Source organism: Phaseolus vulgaris, chromosome 10 (assembly GCF_000499845.2).
Source record: "Phaseolus vulgaris cultivar G19833 chromosome 10, P. vulgaris v2.0, whole genome shotgun sequence".
Taxonomy (NCBI): Eukaryota; Viridiplantae; Streptophyta; class Magnoliopsida; order Fabales; family Fabaceae; genus Phaseolus; species Phaseolus vulgaris.
The window spans coordinates 913339-929956 of record NC_023750.2 but is presented as its reverse complement, the minus strand read 5'-3'; the positions used below and the strand labels follow the sequence as shown (position 1 = coordinate 929956).

Sequence of the window (16618 nt, the reverse complement as noted above, 5' to 3'; positions counted from 1 at the left end):
ACGTGGTTGAATATTACATCAGTGACGTGACCAAAACTGATACCTAGGGAGCCAACGAGCCAATGATTTTGTATGGCGTAATTAGCCTAATTAAAGGTAGGAAATATTACTTTTAACACCAAGATTAACTTTGTGGCCTACCCTAATCTTGATTCATAATCAAGGGTTCATTATAACCCTATAAATATGCACTATATGCAAGAGAAATGTATGCATCATTGAACAATATTTATTACTCGTACCTACCACATATCGAGTTCTAACTTAGGCATCAAAGTATCTTTTGTAGGTATCCCGCCTCATCATCAAAGACCGGATCTAGTGCAACATTGCTGACTACAAGGATTCAGAAGAACAAGGAAAGTACTTTCCGGTCCATACAAGAACAATATTTATTCTTTTCAATTTTTAGGTTCTTTGCTTGCATGATGCATTTGTTTTTATTTTGAGCTTGTATTAAGGTAGATCGCAAAGCTAATCTTGATGCTAAAATAACATTTCGTACCTTTGTTGAAGTTAATTGCATTATACATAAAGTTAATTATTGCTTCCTTAATCATCAAATTCGACCATATCATTCGCGTGAGGTTCAATCTTGCAACCGAATGAAGATTTGACCACGTCACTTGATAGTGTCATTCCAATGGTACATAAACAATTTTACTTACAAAAGTTATTAACTACACAAAAGTTATTAAGTACACTATTTCATATATGTACACATAAAAATTTATGTTTAATTTCATTAACTAAAAAATAACTCTAACAGATTAAAGTCAAAGATATTTTTATAAATGAAGAAATTAAGCAATTAATTTTTATTAATTTTTTAATCATTTCAACTACAAACCTCCTACTTATTTTTACTCACTTTTTCTTACCTCCAACCAACTTCAACTTCAATTTCTTTTTCTCCTCCTTTTCTTCCTCTTATGCTCACACTCTCGTCCAAACATTCATTTTTTCTTACCTCGAAACAACTTTAACTTCAATTTCTTTTTCTCCTACTTTTCTTCCTTTTATGCTCAAACTCTCATCTAAACATACAGCAAGAAGTTATATTTAGTATATCTATTTTATCTCCATTTTTATATTTATTATTTTCAATTTTTACTCCTCGGCTTGCAGTACCTTTCCATTGGAAACGAAGATTAAAGGCACTTAAGTGAAAAGTAATTAACATGCACATTAAACATTATTAAAATTTTGTATATTTTTTCGTTGTGATTATCGCTTTAGTAATGATTATTTGAGCATATTTTGCGTGAAAAAAATTGAATCAATCTTATTTGATAAAAAAAGGCTCCACTGTTTTTTTTTAATTAGAGATTTACATTCCACAAAAAATGAGGCAAAAACACAAATAAATTACTCAATTATTAAACGTTGAAGAAATAAAAAGCCAAAAGTTTCAAATCTCTATGAAGACCAACGTTCAAGAGAGAGAGAGAAAAAAAAACTCTTAATTTATTTCCCTTTTGGGGTCCACAGAAACAGTATCTCCAGCTGGACATTCAAAATTTCAAAATTCAAAACCCTATCTCAGACACACCTTTTTCCCACCCAAAATAAAAAAAATAAAAAAAAACAAGACACAGCTCATCAATTTCTCCAACCCTATTCAAAATCGAACCGTTGCCACAAAAAGGCACCAACTTTTCTATAAAAAAGAACCCTCTCACCTTCCTTGTCCCATCGTCCCCACTCAGACACAACACTATCTTTCTATCTCTTTCAGACACCAATTTCATTTTTTTTCTCCTTTTCTCCAGAGAAGATGCGTGAGATCCTTCACATTCAGGGTGGCCAGTGCGGCAACCAGATCGGTGCCAAGTTCTGGGAAGTGGTTTGTGCGGAGCATGGCATCGACCCCACCGGGAGGTACGATGGGGACTCCGAGCTGCAGCTCGAGAGGATCAATGTTTACTACAACGAGGCCAGTTGCGGACGGTTCGTGCCGCGAGCGGTTCTCATGGACCTTGAACCGGGCACCATGGACAGCGTCCGGTCTGGGCCGTACGGTCAGATCTTCAGACCCGACAACTTTGTTTTTGGGCAGTCTGGTGCAGGGAACAACTGGGCCAAGGGGCATTACACCGAGGGGGCTGAACTGATTGATTCTGTGCTGGATGTTGTGCGCAAGGAGGCGGAGAACTGCGATTGCCTTCAGGGTATGGGTTTTTATGTATAAAGGTTTAAGCTTTTCATTGTTTTGCTGGAAATTTTTTAAGTTAGGGTTTTGTGTATTGTTGATGTATTGTAGGGTGGAAGGGTTGTCAGTGGTTTGAAATGAGGGTGTTAGTGTGGTTTATAGCCAGCTTGTTAGGGTTTTGTGGCTGGTTTTGAGTTGGGTGTTTCATGGAGTGTGTTTGTGAGAAATTTTGTGGGTGATTTAGGATTTGCATGTGTTTTTTTTTAAGGTAGCTTGGGATTTTTTCCGTGACTGTTTTTGATTTGAAACATGTGGAAAATCTTTGGTTTTAGATGGTAAGGCGAGGAAATTTTTTGTTGTTTATCCTCGAAATGGAGGTTTTTTGTGGTTGATTTTGAATTGGGGGTGTTCATTTGCAGGTTTTGTGGTTCTTTTTTTTTTTTATGTTTGGGAAGTATGTGATTATTTGGAGGCTTATGAGTTGTCTTTTATAATGTAATTGTTTGTTTGGACAGTGGGTGATTTTTGAAACATCGTGTTAGTTGTTTGATTTTTGGATTGTTATTCCTTCGTGTAGGTTTCCAAGTATGCCACTCTCTGGGTGGAGGGACTGGATCAGGAATGGGTACCCTTTTGATCTCTAAGATTAGGGAAGAATACCCAGATAGGATGATGCTTACTTTCTCAGTTTTTCCTTCTCCTAAGGTTTCTGATACTGTGGTGGAGCCCTACAATGCTACTCTCTCAGTTCATCAGCTTGTTGAAAATGCAGACGAGTGCATGGTGCTTGATAATGAAGCCTTGTACGACATATGCTTCCGTACCCTCAAGCTAACAACTCCAAGCTGTAAGATTTTACAATTTCCACTTCATCCTGTTTCTAATCAATTTTAGCCTGTGTTTGTCCATTGTTCTATTGCTTGATGAGAATACTGACTGTGTTGTTTCATTCTTGTGCAGTTGGTGACTTGAACCATTTGATTTCAGCAACCATGTCTGGTGTCACTTGTTGTTTGCGGTTCCCTGGTCAACTTAACTCTGATCTGAGAAAGCTTGCAGTGAACCTCATTCCATTCCCCCGCCTCCACTTTTTCATGGTGGGATTTGCTCCACTGACATCCCGTGGTTCTCAGCAGTACAGGGCCCTGAGTGTTCCAGAACTCACACAACAAATGTGGGATGCCAAGAACATGATGTGCGCTGCTGACCCTCGCCATGGCCGATACCTCACTGCCTCTGCCATGTTTAGAGGCAAAATGAGTACCAAGGAGGTGGATGAACAAATGATCAATGTGCAGAACAAAAACTCCTCATACTTTGTTGAATGGATTCCCAACAATGTGAAATCCACAGTTTGTGACATTCCCCCAACAGGCTTGAAAATGGCCTCTACTTTCATTGGAAACTCTACATCCATTCAGGAAATGTTCCGCAGAGTGAGTGAGCAATTCACTGCTATGTTCAGGAGAAAGGCTTTCTTGCATTGGTACACTGGTGAAGGCATGGATGAGATGGAGTTCACTGAGGCTGAAAGCAACATGAATGATCTTGTTTCGGAGTATCAGCAGTATCAGGATGCCACTGCTGAGGAGGATGAGTATGAGGAGGAAGATGAGGAAGATGATTATCATGCAGATGAAGTTTGATTTTGATGTTAGTGTACTGCGGTGGAATCTGTATAACATGCCGCAACTTCCTGTTGCCGGTTGATTGTCTCTTTTTGAGGGGATGGTTCTGTTCCGGCTAGGTTAAGTTTCTATATAAAACAGGCTCTGGTGTTTTTTGTTTCTGTTTTTATGTAACCTGTTGTTAGGGATGAAAAGACAATATGAAACCGCTATTTCTCTTTATGATCCGTCCTAAAGTCGATGATTATTAGTGTTCACTTTTTAGCACCTTGCACTACTTATGCATATGTCACTATTTACTGCTCTTGAAAGAGAAGTTATTCTACCATCTCAGAGTGGTTGAGATTGCTGTTATGAGTTCCAAATGAATGTTGAACCTTGGGAACAAAAGCAAGTGGGTGTGTTTTTCAAAGTCGTTGGTCATTCATTCTAATTGAAGATTACTTTATGACTAAAAATTCAACTCTGAGCAATCAAAGCTCGTCCGCAAGTAAAGTTTTCTAAGACAAAGCTTTGCGTGTGTTTGAATTGAGCTACCTTACTTGTATGTATTGTTGTCTGACAGCTCTTAAACTACTTCTCAGCTCTCACCAAAATTTAGAGCACTAGATGCTATTTTTTCCATTTTATACTACTTTTTTTTATCCTACCATTTTGTCCTCTATTGAAATATTTCGTAAGATATTCGATATTTTGAAAGATATACCAGATTCTTTTGAATACAGTGTTAAAATGGCGGGAGGGTGGTGATGGAGACTTTAGAGGAACCATAATTATAGCCGTTATTTATACCACCAAATCACAAAATTCATTTTTGTTCTGATTTAGAAGTGGGAGATGGTGGAGACTATAAAGGAACCATAATTATACCACCAAATCATAACATTCGTTTAATCACAACCTATGAGGTGTCGATTTATAGGAGGTCATACTTCAAGTACTAGAAAACAGGTATGAAAAGTAAAGAGGTTTTAGGATATAAAATAAACGAGTCCCATAATTTAAAGATAAAGTTATTTCTCTAACATCATTTCTGTAAATCTCCCTAAACTTATTAAAGATTAAAGAGGTCGTTCTATCTCTTATTGACAGTTTATAATCAAAATTCTCGGTTTAGAATTTCTCTTGGATGAACAATATCAGAGAAAACCAGATACATAAATATTCTTTAAACATGTGTTGAGGAACAACCAGTTCATTTGTTGATTGTGATATCTTTCATACAACAAAATCAATGTAAGCAACATCATATAGTTCATTAATAACCTCAATTTGGGCATTTATCAAAAAAGTAAGCAATTTTTAACACAGTTGGATAAAACAATAGACGTCAGAAAAGCCAAATACATAGCCCCTTTACCAAGACTGCTACAGTAGAGCAAAACCTAAATACAAGACAAAATAAATTTATAAACACAAGCTTTCAATCTCTTCCCTCACGAGGTTCTAATTCTTACGGTCTTGGATGGTTTTATCTACAACAATCTTGACTTTCCTATACTCAACATCTACAGGTTGCATAACAGTCTCCTCTGGCACTACTGCACGTTTGTTACCAAAGATGGTCCACAAGTAAAGAACAATAAATGCTGTCAAAGCTCCACATCCAGTACCAAATATCATTGCAGCAAGAACTCTTAAAAAGCAATCACTCCTTTGTTTAACCACAGAACTTTCAGTGCTTTTAACAAAGACCTTTGGATCCAGAGGCTCTGAATGCATTGAATGAGGAAAACTCCTCAAAACAAAGCTCCATGAATAGAGAAAGCATGCTTGAGAATCATTCCCCTTCACAGAACTAAAACCCGCAAACATTTCATTCTCCTTCAACGCATCTGACAAGTCAATTGAGTGCCATAGCAGTGGAACAGAAGGCCTTGATTTTCCATGATGACTCAATCTGACTTCCAAGCGCCTTGAACTAGCTTCATAGTCAATCCAAGCATGCAACTTTTCTCCACTTGTTAACGCCAAATGGTTACTTATTTTAGCAACAACTGAACCACCAACACTAATGGTCACATTACAACTAGCAGAAACCCCATTTCCACCACCCTCTGAAGCACTAAACTCAACACTAACAACATCAAAATTTCTATCATTCAACCCAGTAGAGCTTTGATAAAACACATCACCTACAGAACCCTTTGGAACCATAACAAAAGCCAAACCACCCCCCATGTCCAAGGAGATTGAAAATGCAAAGTAAGTAGAAATTGACACCAATTGCCTTGGTTTACCTTGAAAAAGCTTGATGGGTTTCTTGTACATGACTCTCCCAGTGTCTGAACTCCCAGACCCAGAGAAATGAATCCCAGACCCGTCATTGACAACCTTTGCATTACCATAAAGGGCCACGTTGGGCTTAAATTTCAGATCTTTACCAAACCCAGCGTAAGAAAACAAAGGAATCGGGTCAAATGCTAGGGTTTTGAGGAATAAAACGGAGAAAGTGAAGACCCTGAAGTAATGGGGTGTAGAAAGTGCTGCCATAATTGAAGTGGGTGGTTTGGCTTGAGATGAATGAATTAATCTAGCTGGCGTGAGACTCTAGGGTTGATGGGTCGATCCCATTTGCATCAAAAAGGTAGAATCTGTGATTTTTAGGGACAGAGCGAAGAAGAAAGCAGATGAAGAAAGAAAGCAAAATTTAATACATTTCACTGGAATCTGCAACTTGGTGCTTCACTTTTTCTCAGTGGCAGATGACCAAGGGAATATAATAAAAAACCATTTTTTCTAAAAAAATAAAACAATATTTTTCTTTTCTTTTCTTTTCTTTTGCAATTTGAGGCTTTCCTTTTCCAATAATTTCCATGTGAACTCACAATCACAACCATAAATAACTGGTTTTAATTTATTTTTATTTTTTTCATTTTTCTAAATTCTTGTTTCGCTGTGGACCACTCCATAAATTGTGAATGTGCTTTTAATTTCTGGTCTTGAGGTGTTAGTTAGGTCGTAGAAGTAGTTTTAACAGTTAAATATAATATATTTTATGTATCTTAATTATTAATGGATCCGATGAATTATTTGAGTATAGCAAATATAGAAACAAAAAAGAAGAAAAAAAATAAGATAAGGTATTGATGTGATAGAGAGTAAGAAAGTGATTTTGCACCAATAACTTGGTTGAATCATACAACTATAATTGTGATTGTTTATATATTAGGGCTTCCATAAAATTACACATTTGTTGAATGATAGAAATTTATAAATCACAATCTAATGGTTTAGGAGAAATTGTTTTAGTGTGAGAGTCATAAAAAAACTTCAACCGGTTCAACAATTGATTTTTTTTTTCTTTCTTTATTTCTCAGTTGAAAATATATCTGCAAAATATTATTATTTGGTTGATTTTATTATTTTGCTGAAAGGGGCTCATAATGGTAGGTATTATCTTGTTAGACCCCACTTCACGAGAAAGTGGGGGTGTGAGTGAGTTGTGCGTCGTGCCCACTCTGGCTTCAAACAAATCTTGTCTTCTTCCTCAACTCAACCAACAATTATGCTATCTTATGTTAGTTATTGTGACATTTTCATTCACCTACACCTTTTCCTTCTTAAGTCTTTTTCATTTTCTTTCTCAACATAAAAAACATTACATATTCCCATAATCAATCATGCAGGTCTTTTTATAGTTATTTTGGTATAGAGAGAGGTTACTTGCTTTAACATCTCGTAAAAGCTATAATAACCACAATTTGGTATTAGTGTATCCATATTTTTATTATATAATTTTATTTTGTTAAGTTAAAATTTAATTCTTATTGTTTTTATAGTTGAAGAGTTTGTTTTCTCCTATTTATTAATCTTATATGACAATTTCGATCTCAAATAAGAGAAACAAAAAGAAGATTTGGGAGAGAATGAAGTCTGAATATTCAATTTACTCATTTAATTATATCAAATCTAAATACAAATGTAGCATAGACACTTATTTATAGATTTTCATTGGTGAAACTAACTTAAGGTTTAAGCTACCAACCTTGGTTAGTCTAACTAACCTACAATGATCTTTTTGAAGCTTCCTTGAGTATTGTGTCATATTTCTAAGAGGTCTAGAAACCTATGAAACTCGGACACTTCTATTAAATGGGCGTATCCGTGTCGGACACACGTATTGGTGTCGATACTCGTAGGACACTTATCGGTGAAATGTTCAATTCAAAAAATATTTGTTAGATTTTTGAAAATTCTAGCACGGTTCTAACACAATTTTAAAAGGTATAAATACAATAATTTTTTTAAAACTCAAATTTATTGTATAAATTTTTATTATGATTATAAAAATAAGGAACAAATTCTTTTGAACCAGTCATGAAAGATATCTTCCTGCTTCCAAAAGAATCTGAAACATACTTTTGCACATAAATATTTATTTTCAATTTATATAATTTAAAATTATATAATATATAGATTTGTGTCCTCGTGTCCTACATTTTAGAGATTATACGTATTTCTGTGTCCGTATCCGTATCGTATCAGTGTCCGTATCCGTATCTGTGCTAAATAGCTAGAAACCCCTTCTTGTATGTCAAGTGAAAATTTCTAGAGTGTATTATTATTTTTTATTCCATATAATTTTATTTATTATATTAAAATAAAATAATTAAACATATTTTTTTATTATAAACTATATTGAAGTTATGATGTGATAAGAAAATAATTAAATAGAATAAAAAAAATTAAATACATAATTAGAGCTTAATTAATTGTGGGTGTTATAAATGAGTAGGTTGTCAAATTTAACCTCACGTGCGCAAAACCAGATGTTTATATCATGTGAAAAATTAAATATGCAAATGTTTATATATAAATATTGTACACTAATGAAAAATTTAAATTAATTTTTTAAAACTACTTGCAAGACTTGTTGTTAAAAGATTAAAAAAGATCGTCATATTTTTTTTAAGAGTAAAGATATTAGTTCTAAATTCTTATTAAAAGTTTCACATAAACTAAAAATAATATATATATATATATATATATATATAATGGATGAATATAACAATTTTGTAAGGTTAAATTTAATTTAAAATACATTTTCTAAGTCTAAGCATGAGTAGAAGATAAGTTCCAGATATGAAATAGTTTTCTCAGTATATTGAAGTGTTTTTCTCATTTGGTCCCAACATATGCTCTTGCTTCACACATATTTGCTTCAAATGTCAAATGAAAGTAGTCAGAGAACACAAATGGGGTTCAACCTAGTACCAGTAGTTGCGCCATCATTGTCAATAATTAATTTAAATAACCATTTTGTTACCAATTCAAATGTAAATTTAAGTTTCTCAACTAAAATTAAACAACATATAAGAAAGGTAGATAATTGATTAAAGATAGGAACATTTTATAATATATAAGTGGGTGCAAATGTTATCTTAATGTAATATGTTAGCCTTCTACTCCACACCTTCATTGGAATCTTACAATTCAAAGCAAATAATAGCTATGTTTATTAGATAAATCTCTTGCAACTTTCCCCCAAAAGGACTTAGGCAAACTAGCTCCCATTAACCTACACCTTACCCACTCTAAAATGGTTTTGCTCATCATCTCAACAAGAACATTTTAGTAAGGAGTACTTACGATCGTCTTGTGCCTCCATACACCTTCTTTTATGCAAAACTTATTCAACTAATATGATACAAACTTTAATTCATCATCAGTGCTAAGGTATCAAATAAATCCTTCACTAGACACATGTGATAAGAGCATCTTGAGTCTACGACTCAAATCCTCTATGTATTTGACACAAACGTCACTATATACTCCAGTAGACTTATAATTATCGGACGTACCACAACATCAACAAAATCCCGTATGAAATGAGAATTTTTACCCTTCTCATTCTTCTCCTTCTTTGGATAGTCTGTCTATAATGACCTTTCTTTTTACAATTGTAACACTTTGGCCTTCTATTTGCCTTATTATCACATGAATGCTTTGACTTCTTCTCTTTCACCTCCTTATTTTTCTTACCATTTCAATTTGAGACATTCAAACTCAACACAATACCATTTGCCTTAGACTCTTAAAGCTTAAGTAATTCATTAGTTCAAATTGAGGTCTGCACCTCCTTTAGAGTAATATTTTTTCTTTCTCGAGCAACAAAGCACTTTTAAGGTGCTCAAACATCTTGGGCAAGACATTGGGAAGTAGTAAAACCTTATCTCCATCATTGAAATTCACTTCAATGTTCTCCTAATCATTTAGAATATTGTTAAAATTTGCTACTTGCTCCACCATTGTCATTGACTTAATCATTCTGAAAGAATATAGTCATTGCTTAAAAAAAATATGTGTGAAAGATATAGTCATATACAATGACTCAAGTTTCATCCACATTAACACAACAATTTCCTCCTTTGCGAATTCCCTCATAACCTTATCCTTAAGACACAAAAATTATGGCTCATGACCTCTAACCTAAAACTTTAAGATAATGAGTTTATGAGTTTTCCTCCTTATATATTCCTTAGGTCACTCATCTCCACCCAATGTGAGATTCCCTGCTCCCCACTTGAGTTCCTCACAATATCCCCATCAAGTATGAGTCCTCCACACACGACATACTTTCTCCCTTGAAATTCAAGTGTTTTATTCACAAGTCCCTTATTTGTTTAACACTTTCCAAATATGATGTCAATTGTTTGGTTCACGCATCAATAACAAGAAAACACGAGTTTGTTCACCAAATGAAATGTAACTAGCATACTCATAAATCCCATGTGTATAAAACTAAAGAAAATGAAACATCATAAAATCATTAAAACAATTTAGATAAAAAATACCATCTAACATAAACAATAGATGATAGACAATAAACATTAGACGATCTAATTAATCTTAACACTACTAGACACTTTTCAATATACTATTCTTTTGTGCTTTTCATCAAACGATCTTAATTTGAAAGTCAATTCATTACAAAGTTTATTTAATGAAATAAGCATATTTGTATGCTTATTTTAAAAGTAAGTAGTTTATTTCCAGAAGAAATCTAATTCATTCTTAGTTAATATAATAAAGTTATTTTTCTAAATTTATCATTCTTTACTTTATTTATTATTATTTTCTTAATATTTGTAAAAGCAAACATTATTATATGGCCGAGGATTGCGATCTGTTTGGAGAAAGACTTTCATTATTGTTCACTCTCTCATTAGAAGTATCTTTGAGATATTTAATTAAGAATGTTGGGTTTTTTACTTTTTTAAAGCAAGAACCTAAGAATAGTAATAATACTTTGCTTAAAACAAAGCAAGATTTAAAACTACTTGATTATGTTTCTTTCTGTCTGTGTTTAAAGTCAATTTTAAATGTTATTTGTGCTCATAATGTTTATCTAAGAGTATTAGAAGTTAGTGATGTTGGTTCAATGTCATGTCATTTTAGTTAGCATGTTTATGCTAGTGATATTTATGGCCGACCTAAGTTAGTGACTTAATAAGTGTGCACGTTGAACATTTTACATATATCTCAATAATTTTGTTTTCTCTTTTACTTTCTTTCTACACATAATAATAATAAAAACGTTAGAATAACATGCTTTATCTGATATATTTATTCAAAAAAATTATTAAATAGAAAGTAATTTTAGAAAAAAAATAATAATTAATTGTTATATTAACTAAATTAGAGACTAAATTTTTTATTTCTAAATTAGTTTCCATTATTGATAAATAGTTTTTAAATTGATATCTAATTAGCTATCAATGTTTTTCTACCAAATTTAGAATCTAAATAATTGGTAGTTAAAACATTGGTAGTTAATTAGATACCAATTTAGAAACTATTTATCAATAATAGAAACTAATTTAGAAATCAATAATTTTTTTAGTATTTAAAATAATTTTTAATTTGATCACTATAGTAACTAATTATTTTTTTTATCTAAAATTAATTTTTATTTAATGATTTTCTTGTAATAATTATAGAGGTATGAAAAATCAAAATCTAACATCCTTATAAGAATTGAAGGGATATGGATAAAAAAAAGCCATAAATAAAAAAAAAAATAGTGGTTACCACCATCAATGATGATTCAAAGAAAAAGTTTACTGCCACATACATAAACTATGTGGTGTTTATAAATATAGTTCATTGGTGTTTCAAGATTTTGCTTTTAGATCCATTGAAAAGCAAGTAAAACTTGACTTACCATCACTAATGATTATTTGATGAAAAAGTTCACTACCACGTACGTAATAATTGATTATTTTTTCATGAATATGGTTTATTAATGTTTTAAGATTTTACTTTAAATTAATTTAGTTAGACTAAAAAGTAAGTAAAATCTTATTAAGAACTATACCATAGAAAAAAAAAATTCTGATAGAAGTAGAATAATTTGACTAAGATTCAAAACATTACTTGCTTCTAATATTAGGAATGTGGTTTGAAAAGAAAAAATCAAGAAGTCTTTCGTACTCAAGACACTAAATACTACTTTATATATATTTTTATCAGTACTAAAGTTAGCATTATGATTTAAAATCCTATACTTTTTAAGAAAAATTATTTTATTTTAGACTTAATTACCTTTTTTTCTATATTAAGTAAAAAAATTACTTTAGCGTATAAATTTTTAAGAAGTTCAATTTGATGTATATGTTTTTGAGAAGTTTACTTTGGTGTACAAGCTTCTTAACATAAATAATTCTTCTCTATTTATGTCAACTTTTATTTATGTGTTATTGTTTTTTCATTTGGGTTCTGGTCTAGATCAATGTTCACTCGTAATGCTATATTGACACACTTTTCAACAACATTAGTGAGACATTAATATTATGATTGTTATTGCATGGGTCTAAACCTATCATCAATATATTAGAGGATATTAGGACTTATATCACAAAGAAATGGACAAAAAAAAATATTTCATATTACTTCATTTGAAAGATCGATTTGTCCAAAGATTTTAAGCAAACTACAAAAGGAATAAAATCTATCTTGCTTTTGGATACCAAGATTTACAACAACATTATTATAAAAACTTTCATGTTAGGTATCACTATGCCACTTGACATCTTAGTTAGACTGACACCACAAGTAACAACAATCATCTGTCATCACATGAAAAAAAATATTATTAAAAAATACAAAAAAAATATTGAGAGACTAGACCTAAACTCATATGTTAACAAAAATGATACATAGGTAGACTATATCTATTCATAAAGAATTATAATAACAGACTATGTGGAAGCCTATTATATCAATGGAATAATTCTCTATGAATAAATCCTAAATTAGCAAACTTATCAGCACACGCATTCTCTGCACGAAAAAAATGAATAACCCTAAACTTGATTTTTCCCATAGTAACTCAGTAATTAAGACAAGTATTTCATCGATTACAAAGCATCCATGGAACATTAGTCCTAGTATTAAATGCAACACAAACCAAGACAAAATCACATTCAAGCCAGACATTAGTAAGTCCCATATTTTGAGCTTCCTCCATAATATGTATAACTCCATAAAACTTAGCAACCATAGCAATCAGAACTTCACAAAACGCAGAGAAAGTACCAATAAACTCCCTCATACTTCCACGAAAAATACCTTCACAAGAAGCAAGATCAGGATATCCCCGAACAATCCTATTAGTGTAAATTTTAACCAAATCTGATGAATGAAACTCCGATCTAACATAAAGAAAGATGACGAAGAACTATAACAGAATTTGAATATAAAAAATATGTATTTATTATAAAAATAGTAATTACAGAAACAGTTATAAGAAGCTGAAGTATATTTGTATGGAAAATATCCAAATAGGATAACATTGTCCCAAAAAGTTGGAAGTGGAAACTATGGTACAATGTAGAGCCAAAAGTATATAAATAAAAAACTAAAAAAAAATATGCTTTCTTGTGTTTTCTTGTGGTGTGGTGGGTTTGAATTCGAACGTTGGATAATGGTGATTTCTTCTTATCCTTCTATCACCTTTTGTGGCCATGTTTCCCAAAACAGTGAAAATGTGTGATTTGAAAAAGATGAAGGGTCACAACCACACCCTCTTTGATAGTAGACCCATTGTCGTTTTTTTTCCCTTTTTGTACTTGATATTCTAGAAAAGATTTATCATTAATAAATCAACAAACTTATTTTAATCGCAATTTTTATATTTATATATTATTATTATTTATTTAAAATTAAATAGTTTATTGACTGCACTAAATATTAACATATTTCGTTTTTAAGTACAATTAGAAAAAATAGAATCTTCCTATAAAATATTTAATTTTATTAATCTTTTTAAACTTTGTCACTAGTTAAGATAATTGAATATATGTTTTGTTTTGAGTAATTGCCACTTATCTTTATTAAAGGAAAGTAATTAACATTAAGAAATGACTAAAAATGTTAACTTTACAAACGACAACAATTTTTTTTTAAAATTAATTACTTACTAACATTATTTTATTTAATAAACATACAAATGACAATCACTAAAAATTAAATACGTATTCAATTATATTAATTATTAATAAAATTTAAAAATAAATTAATAAAACTATAGTACTAATATTTTTTTTCTTTTTCTCATTATATTAAAAATAAAATATATAAATATTTATTGTAATAAAATTATTATTTACTCTTTATTTTATTCATTTGTCTGAATCTAAAATGTTGGGTAGTGAGCAACTTCTTATTTGAGTCCAAAGGCCAACATGCGTTATAGGTAATTCTTTGTCAACGCCATTATTTTTCTTTTAAAATACGATTTTTCCTCTTATTTTAAATCTCTATATATTAATATTGATTTCATATAATATTATACTAAAAATGTTTTTTATTATTTTAAGATAATTAAAATTATTTTAACGTTAGTTTCAATGCAGATACATACGTTATTTTGATTTCTATAACAACAAATTAAATAAAATGGTCCCACTTAATGTCTCACATCTAAGTCAATATTCTTAATTCGAAATGTCTAAGTTTTGATGTTTAGACTAAAGTAACTGATTTGAAAAATTCTGTTACTAAATACTTTTCTTTATTTTAAAATAGGAGACTTTATATAATTTTATCATTAATAAAATTAATTTTTTTATACTTAATATTATATAATAATGATTAATGTACTAAAAAATTATTTTTAACAGAATTTTTTAAATGAAGATTATAATATAATAATATTCAGTAAGACATGCGTAGTAAAAAAATAATGAACCTTTTGGTAAGTTTTGATAGTTTTTAAATAACAACAAAATTTTAAATTCCTCACCATATTTTTTAATTTTTCATATTGTTTCGAAGGTAATCTTTCACACGTTTTTCACACACTATACTCAAACTAGTTTTATTTTGAAGGCACACACTTTTTTCTCGTCTTCTAGAAAATTATCTTCAACTTTTTTAATCTTTATTTTTTATTGTAATTTCATTCCTCTCTTTTTTTCCTATTCGTTTTTCTTTGAACTTATTTAGTTCAAAATTGCAATACCTTTTGCAAGTTTGGTGTTTCAAACATTTGTTCTGGATTGACTTTTAGAACATTTCTTGGTTATTTGAGAATAAATTACACTTAAATTTATTTTTTATCGTATCATCTAAAATCGGATTGTTATCAAATCATTCATAAATATCTAGTTCGATATATAAAATGTTCATATATAAACATAAGTACATGAGATATAACTTTATATGAATAAAAAAAAGTGACTAGAAGACATTATGTATGGTAGTGAAAGTATTTATCATTTATCTTATATGTCATGGTATATAATAAAACATGGATATTAATATAACTTTCTCCAACAAGCAATTCGTTAGATGTAAATTACTTTACAAAATTTAGCAGAAAGGCAAGGAAACATTAATGAATTCAAATGGTTGATAAGAAGAGTTACACGTAAGAGGAACATTTGTAGTATTTTCCCTTATGCAAGCTATTATGATGTTGTACGACATTACCTCAAAACTAGGGTTTATTTTCCTTCAAAAATCAAACATAGACTCCTTGTCTTTAGTGCTCACTGCTCAGAGCTTCATGCTTGAATCTCACAAACATACCGTTGACTTTTTAATTTTCCTTGGTCCCTTGTGAGAAATGATTTCCAGATCTACTTCAAAACTGGAATATAAGAGTAATTTTGAAATTCAAGGGCAACTTTTTAAAATTCAGAACATAGTCCAAAGATCTCCATCATCCAATATAAATGTAGCATGTTTTTCATATCAAATGTTTTCTTCCTTTTGATATCCATATTAACTATGAAAAGTCAATTTTTTTAATTTAAATAATTCTAAATGAAACATAACTTCTTATTTATATTCCTACTCCTATACCTCCCCTTTTAAGTGTAGGATTTTTCAGCATTTGAGAGAGCAGCTTCATCATTTGAGTGTGTGTGAGAGGATTGACGAGAAGATTTGTAGTATTTGACGTTCTTCAATGCGAAGATAATTTTTTTTAGTTTAGTACATCATTTTTTAACCTTACTATTTTTTTTCTAGGTTTTGTACTTCATTTTTAAACCTTACTAATTTTAAGTTTTGTGGTTTTTTAATCAAAACATCACAAAACTTATCTCAACCACCAACATAAACAACCACCACTTCCACTACTTAAAAATTAAGAAGAATACACTACATTCTTCACCATACTTAGAAGAATATTGGTGGAATTAAAGAAAAATATAGAAGTGCGCGAGATGGTAGAGAGGTGTTAAAGGAAAATTTGTTATTAACAAGTCAAATGATTCATTAATCTACTAAAAATTAAAAGAAAAATAAAAAAAGAAATTCTCATTTATTATCGCAACTTCAAACCCAAATCATCATCAAGCTCTTCTTTTTTTAATAAAATATGTCC

At 30.9% G+C, this 16618-nt stretch overlaps 2 protein-coding genes across 2 annotated transcripts; one reads left to right on the top strand and one right to left on the bottom strand.

Moving 5' to 3' along the window:
* The first annotated feature begins 1545 nt into the window (after window positions 1-1545).
* Window positions 1546-4002, top strand: LOC137819765 (tubulin beta-1 chain-like). The gene is made up of 3 exons (XM_068623743.1): window positions 1546-2171; window positions 2730-2999; window positions 3113-4002. The coding sequence occupies exons 1-3, from the start codon at window positions 1778-1780 to the stop codon at window positions 3796-3798; spliced, it is 1350 nt and encodes a 449-aa protein (XP_068479844.1). The 5' UTR covers window positions 1546-1777; the 3' UTR covers window positions 3799-4002.
* A 1015-nt stretch (window positions 4003-5017) lies between these two features.
* On the bottom strand, window positions 5018-6515 carry LOC137819763 (lectin-like protein LEC). Its single transcript, XM_068623742.1, has one exon. The coding sequence runs from the start codon at window positions 6271-6273 to the stop codon at window positions 5227-5229; it is 1047 nt and encodes a 348-aa protein (XP_068479843.1). The 5' UTR covers window positions 6274-6515; the 3' UTR covers window positions 5018-5226.
* Window positions 6516-16618: the final 10103 nt, after the last annotated feature.